Source organism: Jaculus jaculus, chromosome 7, assembly GCF_020740685.1.
Source record: "Jaculus jaculus isolate mJacJac1 chromosome 7, mJacJac1.mat.Y.cur, whole genome shotgun sequence".
NCBI lineage: Eukaryota > Metazoa > Chordata > Mammalia > Rodentia > Dipodidae > Jaculus > Jaculus jaculus.
The window spans coordinates 65790152-65804308 of NC_059108.1; the positions used below are offsets into that span (position 1 = coordinate 65790152).

Genomic DNA, 14157 nt, shown 5'->3' on the forward strand with positions numbered 1-14157 from the left:
AAACAAAACAAAAAACAGCTCAGAATAAACTAACAAGCCACAAACCAAGCAACCAAACCAAGTAAGGGAGAACTAGATGAGTGAGAGGAAATTAGGAAGAACTTAAGCCTTGGGGAGATCATGGTGACCTTATATTCTGTCTAGATCCTAGAGGCCCCCAGAGAGAAGATGCTACCCCTCCCTAATAGCCAGCAGTCAAGGCTACTAATGAGAAATCTTCTCTCTGTAGCCTGCTCCTCTCCCACATAGCTCTATGCTGGTATAGGGTGACTCTGCTAGTGCAAGTGGGCTGTTTTGGGGGCCCCTTGTTGGGGTGCCATTACTACTACTAAAAAACACAACTGTCGGGCTAGAGAGATGGCTTAGTGGTTAAGGCACTTGCCTGCAAAGCCAAAGGACCCAGGTTCAATTCCCCAGAACCCACTTAAGCCAGCTACACAAGGTGGCACATGCTGGAGGCCCTGGCGCTCATTCTCTTATCTGCCTCTTTCTCTTTTTCAAATAAATAAAAATAAAAAAACCCCTCAAATCTCACCTCAAAGAGAATAAGAGATGTTTATTATGGAGTCAAATATGAGTGGATCATGGTCCAGAAATACAGATTTAGGTTAAGTTAAATACTATGTTCCAATTTGGTAACAGCTTTATGAAGTTAAAAATTTTTTTTATATAGTAATAGAACAAATCAAGTCATCTTTCAAATACATTGGGGGAACTATCAGGTAGACAGGTTACAAAAAAATCTTTGTTTATAGGCCACAGATGGTACCTGGTGACATTCTTGGCCTTTTGGTTGATGGAAGATAGGGTCTATTAGAACATTACAAAAAGGTTTCACCTAGTCATCTGAGAGTCACAAGGATGTTAGGTGAAACAGAAGAGACTAAAGATAACCTCAGATAACTTTGCTTTGAATCTGCAACATTCCATCTCTTCACAATCACAGCAGTTCTAAGCAATCAGCCTTGTAGGGTGTTTGAAATTAAGCGCAGCTGCTTTTGGAGGTATCTTAGTTTTGACTGCTTCGATTAAAAAAAAAAGTCCTTTAATGCCTAAAACGGTGTCTTGCACTTTATTCGAAGGAGGGAGAAATTGTTTTAAAACTCCTGCTCAATACCAGCTTTCCTTTTCCTCGCTTCTGCCCACCACTTCAGGAGTTCCGAACACCGCCCATCAGCCCTCGCCCCGCCCAGCCGAGCCTGGTTCCCCACGCGAGTTCTCCTTGCTCAGTGCCGACCTACTCAACCCGACCGCAACAGCACGCAGTGGGGAGACCCCACGGGTCCGCGGAGATTCGGCCTCCTCGGCTCTGGGCGAGGGGACCACACAGAGCGTAGGCCATCTCCGCCCGTGTCCCCGTCTCAGCGGAGGAATGGTGCGTCGCCACGACGCGATTGCCACGTCAGGGCAACTTCACAGAACCTGACTAGGACAGGAGACGCACGCGACGTTCACGGCGCGGCGCGGCGGGGCGGGGCCCGACGAGCAGGCTGACCCGCCCGCCCCGGTTCCGCGCGACGCTGGGGCCGGCGCCGGCGCCCGCCCTCTGGAAGGCGGGAGCCGCGGAGGACGCGGTGGCGCCCGCGCCTCACCCCGTCCGCAGTCAGGCCAGACCGGGCGGCGCCTGCGGAGGGCTCTCTGGGCCCAGCCGGCCGGAGCCGCGCTGAGAAGAGAGGAGCGGGCGGCCATGGAGTCCCGCTACAACCTGAAGAGCCCGGGTGAGCTGGACTGAGGACGGAAGGCGGGGAGGGAGCGGCACCCGACTTCTGACCCGTAGCCGCGGTCCCCTCAGGTCCGCCACCCTCACCTACCGGCTGCGCCCGGGTTTCACGCCCTACGCGACACCGACGCCTGCCCCGGAGGTGCAGGCCGCAGGGTGGGGCGGCTGGCGGGCGCTGACTGCCCTTCCCCGGGCCTGCCGGCGCCCCTGGGCTCGGGGCCTCTTGGTTTCCTTTCCACTCCTCTCCGAGCCGACCTGGAGACAGTGGTGCCTAAGAGCAGGTGTAAAGGTGATATTCCTGGGCAGTCGAGATTCTCCCCTGTAGCCGGCACCAGACTTTTATTAGTTGTTTGACTCATAATTGAGAATTCCGTCGTCCTATATGCAGCATTTGGGACGAATATAGTTACAGACAGAAAGGAAGTGTTCTGTAACTACATTAGTTAACTAGAGTTTTTGTTTTTTAAAGAAAACCAAACCAGTTGAGCCTGTACTTGAGAATTAACCATGACTTTTTTTTTTTTTTAAACTAATATGATGTGTCTGAGTTCATTTGATGCCCCTTTCCATTCAGAAGCAGCACAAGTAATCCTCTTCCTTTTCCTGGTGTGTTAAAAAATAGCAGAAAACATAACCAGCTGTTAATATATTAGGCAGGCTTGAAGTGAATCATTGGATTCTATAAGTTATTTTGTATGAACTTTGATAAATTCATTAGGCAGAAACTTCCCAGTTAGCTGTCAATGATAAATGCTAGGATATTAGTGATTTTTTTGCCAACTTTTCTTGCTACTTAAAATTTCCAAAAACCACTTCTTAGTTTTGCATTAGCAAAACTAGCATCCTTATGGAAAGAGTTGACTTGTGAATCTTTATATTTAAGAATGTACAAAACTTTCAGAAAAGCCTAAGGTCACTAATTGAACAGAGATTTGTTACTCGGAGTGCTGTCAGGTATGAAATGCCCTTAGGTGATAAACTGTAGAATCAATTATAGTTTTGGGAGGGCTCCTCTTAAATCTGATGAAGACTGCACACTTACACATTCCATTTAGGGCATTTCACACCCCTCCCTCTTGCTTATTACTTAAAAACTCCAGACATTTATAAAGATCAGAGAAAGAAAACTTTTCTTTTCTTGTGAAAAAAATTTAAGACTTCGATGGTAAGATGAATTATTTGGATTGTGGTGAAATTGTATGGTGACTCCTTACACATAGCTCCTTGTATCAGCAGAGACCCTTAGTGAAATGTCTACAGAATAATGTTTCAGTGAATAGTGATGAAATTTGGGATAGAGAGCTGGTGGGTCTCAAAAAGGCTGTGGTTGGGCTGGAGAGATGGCTTAGCGGTTAAGCCCTCACCTATGAAGCCTAAGGACCCCGGTTCGAGGCTCGGTTCCCCAGGTCCCACGTTAGCCAGATGCACAAGGAGGCGCACGCGTCTGGAGTTCGTTTGCAGAGGCTGGAAGCCCTGGCGCGCCCATTCTCTCTCTCTCCCTCTATCTGTCTTTCTCTATGTGTCTGTCGCTCTCAAATAAGTAAATAAAAAATGAACAAAAAAATTTAAAAAAAAAAAACAAAAAGGCTGTGGTCAGGGGACGTTGTTCTGTTTTGATAGATCATCACAGATGAGATTATGATAATTTCAAACTTCTCTAGAATTTTGTACATTTCCAAATAGCCCATCTTCATTTTTGTTTCTGGTTCCACACAGGTGGCTTTGGTGTTCTCAAAAGAATGTTTTATTTTTCCTTTTTTTTTTTTTTTTTTAATGGTTTTTCAAGGTAGGGTCTTGCTCTAGGCTCGGCTGACCTGGAATTCACTGGGTAGTCTCAGGGTGCCCTTGAACTCATGGTGATCCTCCTACCTCTGCCTCCTGGGTGCTGGGATTAAAGGCGTGCTCCACCACGCCTGGCTTTATTTTTCCTTTTTAGTTTTGTTTTCTTAAGTCAGGGTTTTGCTGTAGCCCAGGCTGACTTGGCACTCATTCTGTAGCCCAGGCTAGCCTTAAACTCATGGCAATCCTCCTACCTTAGATTCCTGAGTACTGGGACTATAGATGTGAGTCACCATGCCCAGATCTATTTGCATTTATTTTTAAACTTTTGAATATTGATTTTATTTTTTATTTTTACTTATTTATTCGGGGAGAGAGAGAGAATGGGCATACCATTAGCTTCTAGCTACTACAAACGAACTCCAGACGTGCTCCACCATGGGTTCTGGGGAGTCAAATGTGGGTCCTTAGGCTTCACAGGGAATCATCTTAACTGCTAAGCCATCTCTCCAGCCCCCCGCCTTTTTTTTCCCCAAGGTAGGGTCTCACTCTATTCTAGCTCAGGCTGACCTGGAATTCACTATGTAGTCTCAGAGTGGCCTTGAACTCATGGCGATCCTCCTACTTCTGCCTCCTGAGTGCTGGGATTAAAGGCATGTGCCACCATGCCCAACTCCAATTTCAATTTTTTGAAAGAGGCAGGTTCATACATGTTTTTGGTTGATTCTGTCCTGCACTTATACACTTTCATCCCCAGTATTCATTCCCCTTTCCTCTGCCAGAAAGCCTCTTGTTTTCCAGTCTTATAGACCCTTTTCTACTTTCAAAATTGATGTTTGGTAGCTAAAGTAGCACATACCTTTAATCTTAACTGAAGAGGCTGAGATAGGAGGATTGGTATGAGGTTAAAGCCAGCCTACAGCTACAGAGTGAGTAGGAACTCACTAGAGTGAGTCCTTACTTTAAAAAAAAAATGATGTTGGGGAAATAGTTGGCTTGTAAAAAATCTTATTACTATGTACAATTCACTCCAGATCCACTATAAGTTCAATGAGCTAGCCAGTGCACATGAGTGCAGTGCCAGGGCCCATGGAACCTACAGCTTTGATCCGGAGTGACCATGTTACATCCATACAAAAGAATGAGAGCAGGAATGCAAGTACTCATATGCTCCTTCTCTAACTTAACATTATTCCACCATCATAAGAGAGTTTTAGCAAATAATCTTGTAAAGAGATTAGAGGAGCTGTAGTTAAAGCAAGAGATGGGCCATCTTGCAAGAACTAACTCTAATTCTAGTTCCCAGGCAGCACTTTGACAACTTAACATGGCATAGCAATATTTCTTGTCATGACGCAGGGGAGTCATACTATGAGGCTCAGTACATATGATGAGGTGGCTTGATGCCTGGCATTACTTAGAGGCAGAATTGTGTGTGGTGTGTGCATGCACATGTTCAGGTATGTGAGTGGGTGTGTACATGTCATTGCACATGTAAAGGACAACTTCTGGGTGATGATTCCCACCTTTCACCTCATTTGAGGCAGGGTCTCTTGCTCTCATTTACAACTGTGTTTGCCAGGCTAGCTGATTCTCAAGATTCCAGAAAAATCTCAGGTCTCTACCTCCCATCTCACAGTTGGCATGCTGGGATTATAGAGGCATGTCTTCTAGCTTTTATATGAGGCCTGTGGATCTGAACTCAGATACTCAGGCCTGCTCAGCAACTTTTTTACATACTGAACCATCTCCCCAGCCTGAGAGGCAATATTTTCTTGCAGCTACAAATCCAGAATCTTTGTTCATTTTCACTAAAGCATTCATAATATGTCTATTTCTCAAAAAAATTATGAAAACATCTGTTTAGCTATAGCACTCACATGGTATTTGCTTGTGTGACCTAAGAACTAAATAAAATCAACAAGTTGTAGAGTTGTTGATTGCTCCATTACATGATTGATACAAATACATTGTGGTAGTAATTCTGATTCTTTCATACATGTATTGTAATATCTGGGCACAGCTACTAGGTTTTATTTTCCTGTCTCCTATTGAACTGAGCTGAATGGGAAAGAAGCAGAGAAAATGATGACATAAAAATTAAAGCTTAGCGCTTGCCTGTGAAGCCTAAGGACCCCAGTTTGAAGCTTGATTCCCCAGGACCCACGTTAGTCAGATGCACAAGGGGATGCACACATCTGGAGTTCATTTACAGTGGCTGGAGGCCCTGGCATGCCCATTCTCATTCTCTCTCTCCCTCCCACACTCTCTCTCAGCCTCCTCTCTCTGTCATTCTCAAATAAATAAAAATTAAAAAATTAAAAAATTAAAGCTTAATCATTGTATTCCGCTACCTGAGAGGAAGAACAGTTAGGTGCTGTTGATTGCTTAACTTCCTTGACTTTATTTATCTGAAATATTAATGTAAAGGCATATTAAAATATTTATTTACTTATTTGAGAGAGACAGAGAAAAAGAGGCAGACACAGACGACCTTGCAAATGACCTTCAGATGCATGCACCATGTTGTGTATCTGCCTTTATATGGGTACTGGGGAATTGAACCCAGGCTGTCAGGCTTTGCAAACAAATGCCTTTAACTACTGAGCCTTTGCTCTAGCCCTAAAAGAATATTTTTAAGTAGCTTTAAACCATGATCTTCAAAGCTTTTTAGTGGACCCCTGCAGGAGTCAAATAGATGGAAGGGGAATAAATATCCCAAAGACTTTCCACATCAGCCTTTTTAACCAAAATAGATCTGTGTTATGTATTTTACATATTAGAGTTTTCATTAAGCTTTTCTTTGAATAAAGTTTTATTAGATGGGTTTGAAAGCCTGTTCAAGCCACAATTACATATTCCTTTTAAGAATGTTTTATTTATTTGAGAGAGAGAGAGAGGCAGAGAGAGGGATAGAGAGAGAATGGTGTGCTATGTGCCGACCTGCAGCATGAGAGTCGAACAGACCTCGAAGGAGGGAGTGGGAATGGATCTGAGACAAGAACACAAGGAATGGAGCCAAGACAAGTTCTGATCAAGGGTCAGGTTTATTCAGGCAGACACAAGTTTATATACAGAAAATAAAACTTTCAACAATGCCTACGTGTGTAAAGTCAACTTCACCAAGGCCGTATGATAATGCCTCTGTGTCTAAAGTTTCAAGAAAAGAGGTCAAGGAACAGCTACAGCTCCCGACAGCACTACTGCCTCTAGCCACTGCAAATGAACTCCAGATGCATGTGCCACCTTGTGCATATGGCGTACATGGATACTGTAATGGAACCGGGGTCCTTAGGCTTTGCAGGAAAGCACCTTAACCACTAAGTCATCTCTCTAGCACCAATTCCAAATTCTTGGAAAGCAGTATGTTGGAAGAAGACATTAGTATTTGTTCAACTGGTACTAGAATGCTCTTTGTGTCAAGGCCTGAGAATACTATAGTGATATAGAGCCATAATACAGTTTAGCAGGAAAGGCAGATGATAAGTAGTTTATGAAAGGAATAATACAAGTGGTGTGATGGCATGCAGCAAGGGACTCATTTGACTTTTCTCTGGGACACTGGTTTGTAAACCATTAGAATCATTTGAATAAAATTCCTAGTCTCTATCCTACCTCAGACACTTTTTTGTTGTTTTGTTTTAAAGTTTAAAGAGATTTTTATTAGGTTGAGAAAAGGAAAGAATGTGAAGGAGATTCTTCCTTTGAGAAGGCAAGAGGGCATAAAGATCACTAGAGACACAAGTTGGGACCATAGGTCCTGACTGTGAGCTGATGTAACCTTAGCCATTTCTACTTGTCCAGGTGGAACTCTAGTCCCTCCTCTAAAAAAGACCAAAAGAAATTTTAAAAAGGCAACATTATCAAGAAGAACCCTTTTCTGAAGAAGTTACTTAAAAGTCTTTAATGTAAAAGCCAGTCTAGATGATGGTAGAGGCTAGAGCAACTCGGCAAACAGGAAGCTATGTGAGGCCTGAGTGGAGAGAAGGTGGAGTGTGTTTGAAGAATCTAACAAAGCCTCATTGCTACAATTTGGACGGGAGATAAATATAGCATTTATCCAGCTGTTTTAATGTTGATGGCACGCTCCCTCACCTTGATGACCCCAAAACTTTGTGATTGTAGATATAACACCTAGTACTTGGTAGGAAATCAAAATATTTGATGATCAAGTGAATAAAATCTGTTTACAGGGCCTTTCTTCAGAGTAGGGGATGGAAAAGGATTTTAATGATCCTGAAATAAGTTACTAACTCAAGAAATTTTCATTGTTCTTATTGCTTTGAGAAAAGAATGTGTAGTCCTGGCTGACCTCAAACTTGAAATCCTCCTTGCTTAACTTGAGTGCTGGGATTATAAGTTTTTTACTACTACTCCTGCTTAGGAGTTTTTTTTTTTTTTCCCCCCCTTGGTTTTTCGAGGTAGGGTCTTCACTTTAGCTCAGGCTGACCTGGAATTCTCTGTGTAGTCTCAGGGTGGCCTCAAACTCACTGTGATCCTCCTACCTCTGCCTCCCTGAGTGCTGAGATTAAAGGCATGCACCACCATGCCCGGCTTAGGAACTTTTAAAAAAGTTTAAGGAACCTGAATACAAATGAAATTTTATGGAAAAGTGATAGAACTGACCTGGTTATATGTGGGAATTTCTTCTTCATTAACCATTCTTTTACATTCTAAACTGAACTCTGTAAATTTCATTTTTGTTATTCCCTCTGTCTGTTCATAGCCACCTGGATAACTACCTGTTTTTCTTTCATGTGCTGGTATCTTAACTTCTTTTTCCTTTGTCTCCTGTAAAGGTGGGGGCCCACCTCATGCTCCCAACACTGGTACATGGTGCTTCTTCTCCTCCCCTCCCCCCACCTGAGGTAGGGTCTCACTCTAGCCCAGGTTGATCTGAAATTCACTATGGTTTCAGGCTGGCCTTGAACTCACAGCAATCCTCCTATCTCTGCTTCCCAAGTGCTGGTATTAAAGGCATGTGCCACCATGCTGTCTCTGTTTTTCCTTTTCTTCTTGAGGTAGGGTCTCACTATAGTCCAGGCTGACCTGGAACTCTATATGCTATAGCTTTAGGTTGGCCTCAAACTCACAGAGATCCTGCTACCTTTGCCTCCCAAGTGCTGGGATTAAAGGTGTTTGCCACCACGCCCTGCTTGGTACATGTTTATTTTACAGTATATGCTGAACTGGTGGTTTCAAGTGGAGTCTTAAGAGCTCTCCCTGGCTTTATTATCCTCTTTTAAAAAGATATATTTTTATTTATGAGCGAGGGACAGAGCAAGAGAAAGAATGGGCTTGCCAGAGCCTCTAGCCACTGCAAATGAACTCCAGACACAAGTGCCTCCACATGCACCTGGTTTATATGGGGACTCAAACCTGGGCCCTTTAGCTTCTTAGGCAAATGCCTTAACCACTAAGCCATCTCTCCACCCTGTTATCCTCTTCTTATGTGCTCACTTTTTTTTCTTTTGCATGTGAAGTTTGAGAAGCGTTGGAATCTAGAACATACATCAAAGGATTGAGTTTTTTAAAATTTTTTTTTAGGATTGAGTTTTGAAAGGCAACAGAGAAGGAAAAATGTGCAATTACAGATAGAATTACAGATTTTGCTTTGCTAATAATCACATATAGATAAGAGACCATACCATTAACTTGAAAGGGAAAAGAGAAGAAATTAGTATGAGTCAGTATTAGAGTGGTAGGTGGAGAGAGTGGGCTGGTGGATGACAGAAATGTAGGAAAGTTAGGAGATGTATTCCCTAGTGGAAATTGTTAATGATTCTATAATGTCATTAGTGCACTGGGATCTATGACTTCTCTCATTTCAGTAATACTTAGCTGTTTTATATAAGAATTTTATTAGAGGGACATGAAAGAGGAACTTCTATGTGTGAAGGGTGTATATATAAAGAGGAAGTGAACATGGGTATTGGTGGGGGTTAGTAATTTTTAATTAACCTGAAGAGTCATTTCAAAAGGAATTTAAATAAGCCTGCAAAGATTTGGTTGTGAGCTTTGGGGACAGTCTCATTCATTTTAATTTGAGATCGTGGCTGGAAGCAGCCAAGAGGCTAAGGATATTATGGTTTACTTTTCATTGAGCATGAGACCCAGAAAGCACTTTTTTTTTTCTTCCTAATATGAACATTTTAACAAGGTAAAGTCAATTGTCTGTATTGGAGCCTCCACTCTGTTGTCATTTTTTAGGTGTGTGACCTTGAACAACTTATATAAACCTTTCTCAGCTTCATCATTTTAGAAATGCGAATTAAAATAGTACCAATTTAGTGATAGTATTTTGAGATTGAACTAATATCTGTGAAACACGTAGGTAAGTGCTACCACAAAGGAAGTGCATGTAAGTTCTTTTTAAATAAAAATGTGTGTTTTCCTCTGATTTACTTTAATATATTGGTCTTCAAAGTATGCTATTCTTCTAATGGTTAGGTACCAGTTGCTTTCCCATCCCACATTTGTTACTACTACTCCATAATTAAACCTTTATAGTGTGCTTAAGCTGAGTTATATGTATTTCACTGAAATAGGAACTTTTTTGTTAGGTCTGTAAGTCTGTGCCAATAACTCAGAAACCTATCTATTAAATCTGTCTCTTTTATTTTAGCTGTTAAACGATTAATGAAAGAAGCAGCAGAATTGAAAGATCCAACTGATCATTACCATGCACAGCCTTTGGAGGTTAGTTTTAATCCATGTTCATCTTCTGGATTTCAACACTCTTCATATTGAAGACAAGTTTTTCAGAATCACTTTTTCATTGCTTTGATGTAGTTTGTTTATGTATATTATTCTGTTTCATGAGTATTTTCCTTCAGAATGAGACCCTTTAGACACAGCAGACTTCTGAACTCTATAAACGGGTTTCAGTTACTAAATTGATATTAGGTCTTAAGTGTGAGAAGTAGAAAGAAGCCCAGACACTTTATAGTTTGGAAAACTCACACCCTTGAGGAATCTCTGCAGCTACTCTGGGCTTTGTGTACAAACATCTCTACCTCTCAGTCTTCTCTTCTGTAAAATGACACTATTTAAATGTGCTTAGTCAGGTTTGCATTACCAGTAATGAGTGTAAAAATATTATGTATAAGAATTTTGCCTCTCCCTGTCTGCCTCTTTTTCTGTCTGTCACTCTCAAATAAATAAATAAAAATGAACAAAAAAAATTTAAAAAAAAAAAGGGTTGGAAAGATGGCTTAGCGGTTAAGTGCTTGCTTATGAAACCTAAGGATCCCAGTTCAAGGTTCGATTCTCCAGGACCCATGTTAGCCAGATGCACAAGGGGGCGCACTCGTCTGGAGTTTGTTCCTTTAAAAGATTTGTTGAAATAGCCTATAGGATTAATTTCCAATTTAATTAAATCCATCTTCTAATTTATAAGTATATAACAGCTCTAAGAAGGTTTTAATATATTTGCTTAAGAAAATTTAGCATTTTATTTTTGTTTCTGTATGTGTGTGTGTTGTATATATATGCATGTGCCCTTGTAGTGCTGCATGTGCTCTCTTGTCATGGGGTGCCCTCACCTGTGGTGGCTGGAGCAGAAAGTCAAGTGTCCCACTCCATTGCTCTTCCACCTGGGCTTACTTGAGCCTGAGTTTCTTAATAATCCCGGAGGTTGTTAACCCCCTACCCCAAGCCTGGACAATATTGATTATTGGGTCTCTGCTTCTCTATAGGACTGGGGTTACAAACACATGGGGTCATGCCCAGCTATTTTTTGTTTGTTTTGGTTCTGGAGATTGAACTTGAGTGATCTCTCAGGCCTCCTCAGGTCCTTATGCTTGCATAAGAAGTGCTCTTTATCACTGAGCAACCTCTTCAGCCTGATTTTAATTGTTATGAGACATAAATTTAGATTAAATGTCTTTTGTTTATATCTTTTCATTTATTGCTTATTTTTAATATTGTTATTTATTTATTTATTTGCAAGCAGAGATAGAAAGAGAGAGAATGGTCATGCTAGGACCCCTAGCCATTGTAAACAAACTCTAGATACATATGCCACTTTGTGCATCTGGCTATATGTGGGTACTGGGGAATCGAACTGAGGTCCTTTGGCTTTGAAGGCAAGTGCCTTAACCACTAAGCCATCTCTCCAGCCTCCCTATAACTTACCTTTGAGACTTTTTTATATTAGAAACTATCCTAATTATAATAAAGCGTTTTGATTTTTCTCACTTGATATTTCTAGTATTCCTACCAATGAAAATGATCAAACTTTCTCATGTTACTGATTGCTTATGGATTTTGTTTTTGTTTAGGATAATCTTTTTGAGTGGCATTTCACAGTTAGAGGGCCCCCAGATTCTGATTTTGATGGAGGAGTTTATCATGGACGAATAGTACTACCACCAGAATATCCTATGAAACCACCAAGTATTATTCTCCTAACGGTAAGAATTCTTGGCTGGCTTTCTTTCGTTTCTTTTCTGTTTTTTTTTTTTTTTTTTTTTTTTTTTAATTTTTTTTATTGAGGTAGGTTCTCACTCTAGCCTAGGCTGATAGGGGATTTACTCTGTAGTCTCAGGCTGTCCTTGAACTTATGTCTGTTGCTGAAACATTCTTGTTCTAGTCATTGGAGAAATCCATAGCCTCTTCTTAGTTTAAAATAAAAAATTAAGCTGGGTATGGTGGCATATGCTTTTAATTCCAGCACTTGGGAAGCAGAGGTAGGAGGATTGCTGAGAGTTTGAGGCCACCCTGAAACTACATAGTGAATTCCAGGTCAACCTGGGCTAGACTGAGACACTACCTCGAAAAACTAACAGACAAAAGAGAGAGAGAGAGAGCGGGGGTGGGGGGGGGGTGGGAGGGAGAGGGAGAGAGAGAGGGAGAGAAAGTATATGTTCCACCTTTTTTGAAGCAGGATCTTTTTTTCACTGCTGTATGCACTGCACAGGCTGGTCTATGAGCTTCTAGGATTATCCCCTTCCATATTGCCTGGGGTTACAGACATGTGATACTCTATCTGGCTTTATGTGGGTACCAGGGATCTGAACTCAGATCTCCACACTTGTGTGGCAAGAACTTTACCCATTAAGCCATCTCCCCCAGCCCTACTTCTTTTTCAAAAAGTCATCTTGGGGTTCAGTTGTTAAAGGCACTTGCTTGCAGGCTCAGGTTCGAATCCTCAGTACCCATGTAAAACCAGATGCACAGAGTGGTACATGCATCTGAAGATTGTTTGCAGTGGCATGTGGCCCTGGTATGCCCATTCTCTCTCTTTCTCTAAAATAAATAAAATAATTCAAAAAGTCATCTTCATCTTTCTCTCAGCAAATATTAAACACATCATGTGTCAGGCCCTGTGAGTGTAGAAGGAACTGAGTTAGCTTTTGCCCAAATGGAATCTGTATTTTGACTTCATGCCTTTTTGCAGTGGTATGAATTAAATGTTCCTCACAACCTCATGTGTTTTGAATGCATGATCTCAACTGATGGTAATTTTGGAGGTAGAACCTTGCTGGAAAAGGTCTATTTTTGAGGGTGGGTTTGGAGTGTTATGCGAGCTCCCCCTTGCCAGAGTTGGACTCACTCTCTTGTTGCTGATTTCCAACTATTATAGCCGAAGTGATGTGTAGCCTCTGCTTGTGCCATACATTCCTTTGCCATTATGGAGCTTTTGCCTCAAGACTGGAAGCTAAAATTAAAAAACAAAACAAAAAAACTTCTCATCACCTGCTTTCTGTTGGGTGCTGTATCCCAGAAACCAAAAGGTATAACTACAACATTCTTCCTCACACTGTCCCCAAGTATGACTATTCCAGCTGTTTAGACTTCAGCCATTTTTTATTTCTTTGAAATGACTTCAGTGGTCATCTTTGTGAAGAGAGGTGCCAAGAGTCTATATATGCATATATATACATGTATATATGTATACATATGCATACATATATGTATATACATATACACACATATTTTTCTAACATTGATGCATTTACATTTCTACCTATTAGGCATCATCAGTACCTTTCATGTCAAGCCATCCACCTATATTCAAAGCTGAAATTATTATCTCCAGCCTTCCTTTTCTATGTGCCTATCTTTTGTTGTTGTTGTTGTTGTTGTTGTTTGGTTGGTTGGTTTTTCAAGGTAGTGTCTCACTCTAGCTCAGGCTGACCTGGGATTCACTATCTAGTCTCATGGTAATCCTCTTACTTCGCCTTCTGAGTGCTGGGATTAAAGGCGTGCGCCACCACACCCGGCTTTTCTCTATGTGCCTATCTTATTAAGTGGCATCATTCTTCTGAAAACTCACTCTCATCATAAAGCCTTCCTTTCTACATCTTTGCTCACCAAATAGGTGACATGATGACTTTCTATTCTGGCCTTTAAACTGTTTTCTCTTTAGGGTCTTTAACCAAGGTTGGCTTTATTGTAGGCTTAAGGCACAGTATCATTCAGTCTTCATATATTAGATTTAAGTTGTGCATCTCTGTTTAAAAAAGATACTAGCCAGGCGTGGTGGCGCATGCCTTTAATCCCAGCACTTGGGAGGCAGAGGTATGAGGATCGCTGAGAGTTTGAGGCAACCCAGAGACCACATAGTGAATCCCAGGTCAGCCTGAGCCATAGTGAGACCCTACCTCAAAAAAAAAAAAAAAAAAAAAAGAAAAAGAGAGAGATACTAATGCACC

At 41.5% G+C, this 14157-nt stretch overlaps 1 protein-coding gene across 1 annotated transcript in view; it reads left to right on the forward strand.

Moving 5' to 3' along the window:
• Positions 1-584: 584 nt before the first annotated feature.
• The window catches only part of Ube2j1 (ubiquitin conjugating enzyme E2 J1), an 87738-nt gene continuing 74165 nt past the window's right edge, over positions 585-14157 (forward strand). Inside the window, exons 1-5 of the mRNA XM_045155553.1 lie at positions 585-607; positions 1155-1375; positions 1431-1718; positions 10125-10198; positions 11782-11913. Coding sequence (XP_045011488.1) covers positions 585-607; positions 1155-1375; positions 1431-1718; positions 10125-10198; positions 11782-11913 — 738 coding nt within the window. The remainder of the gene's footprint in view (positions 608-1154; positions 1376-1430; positions 1719-10124; positions 10199-11781; positions 11914-14157) is intronic.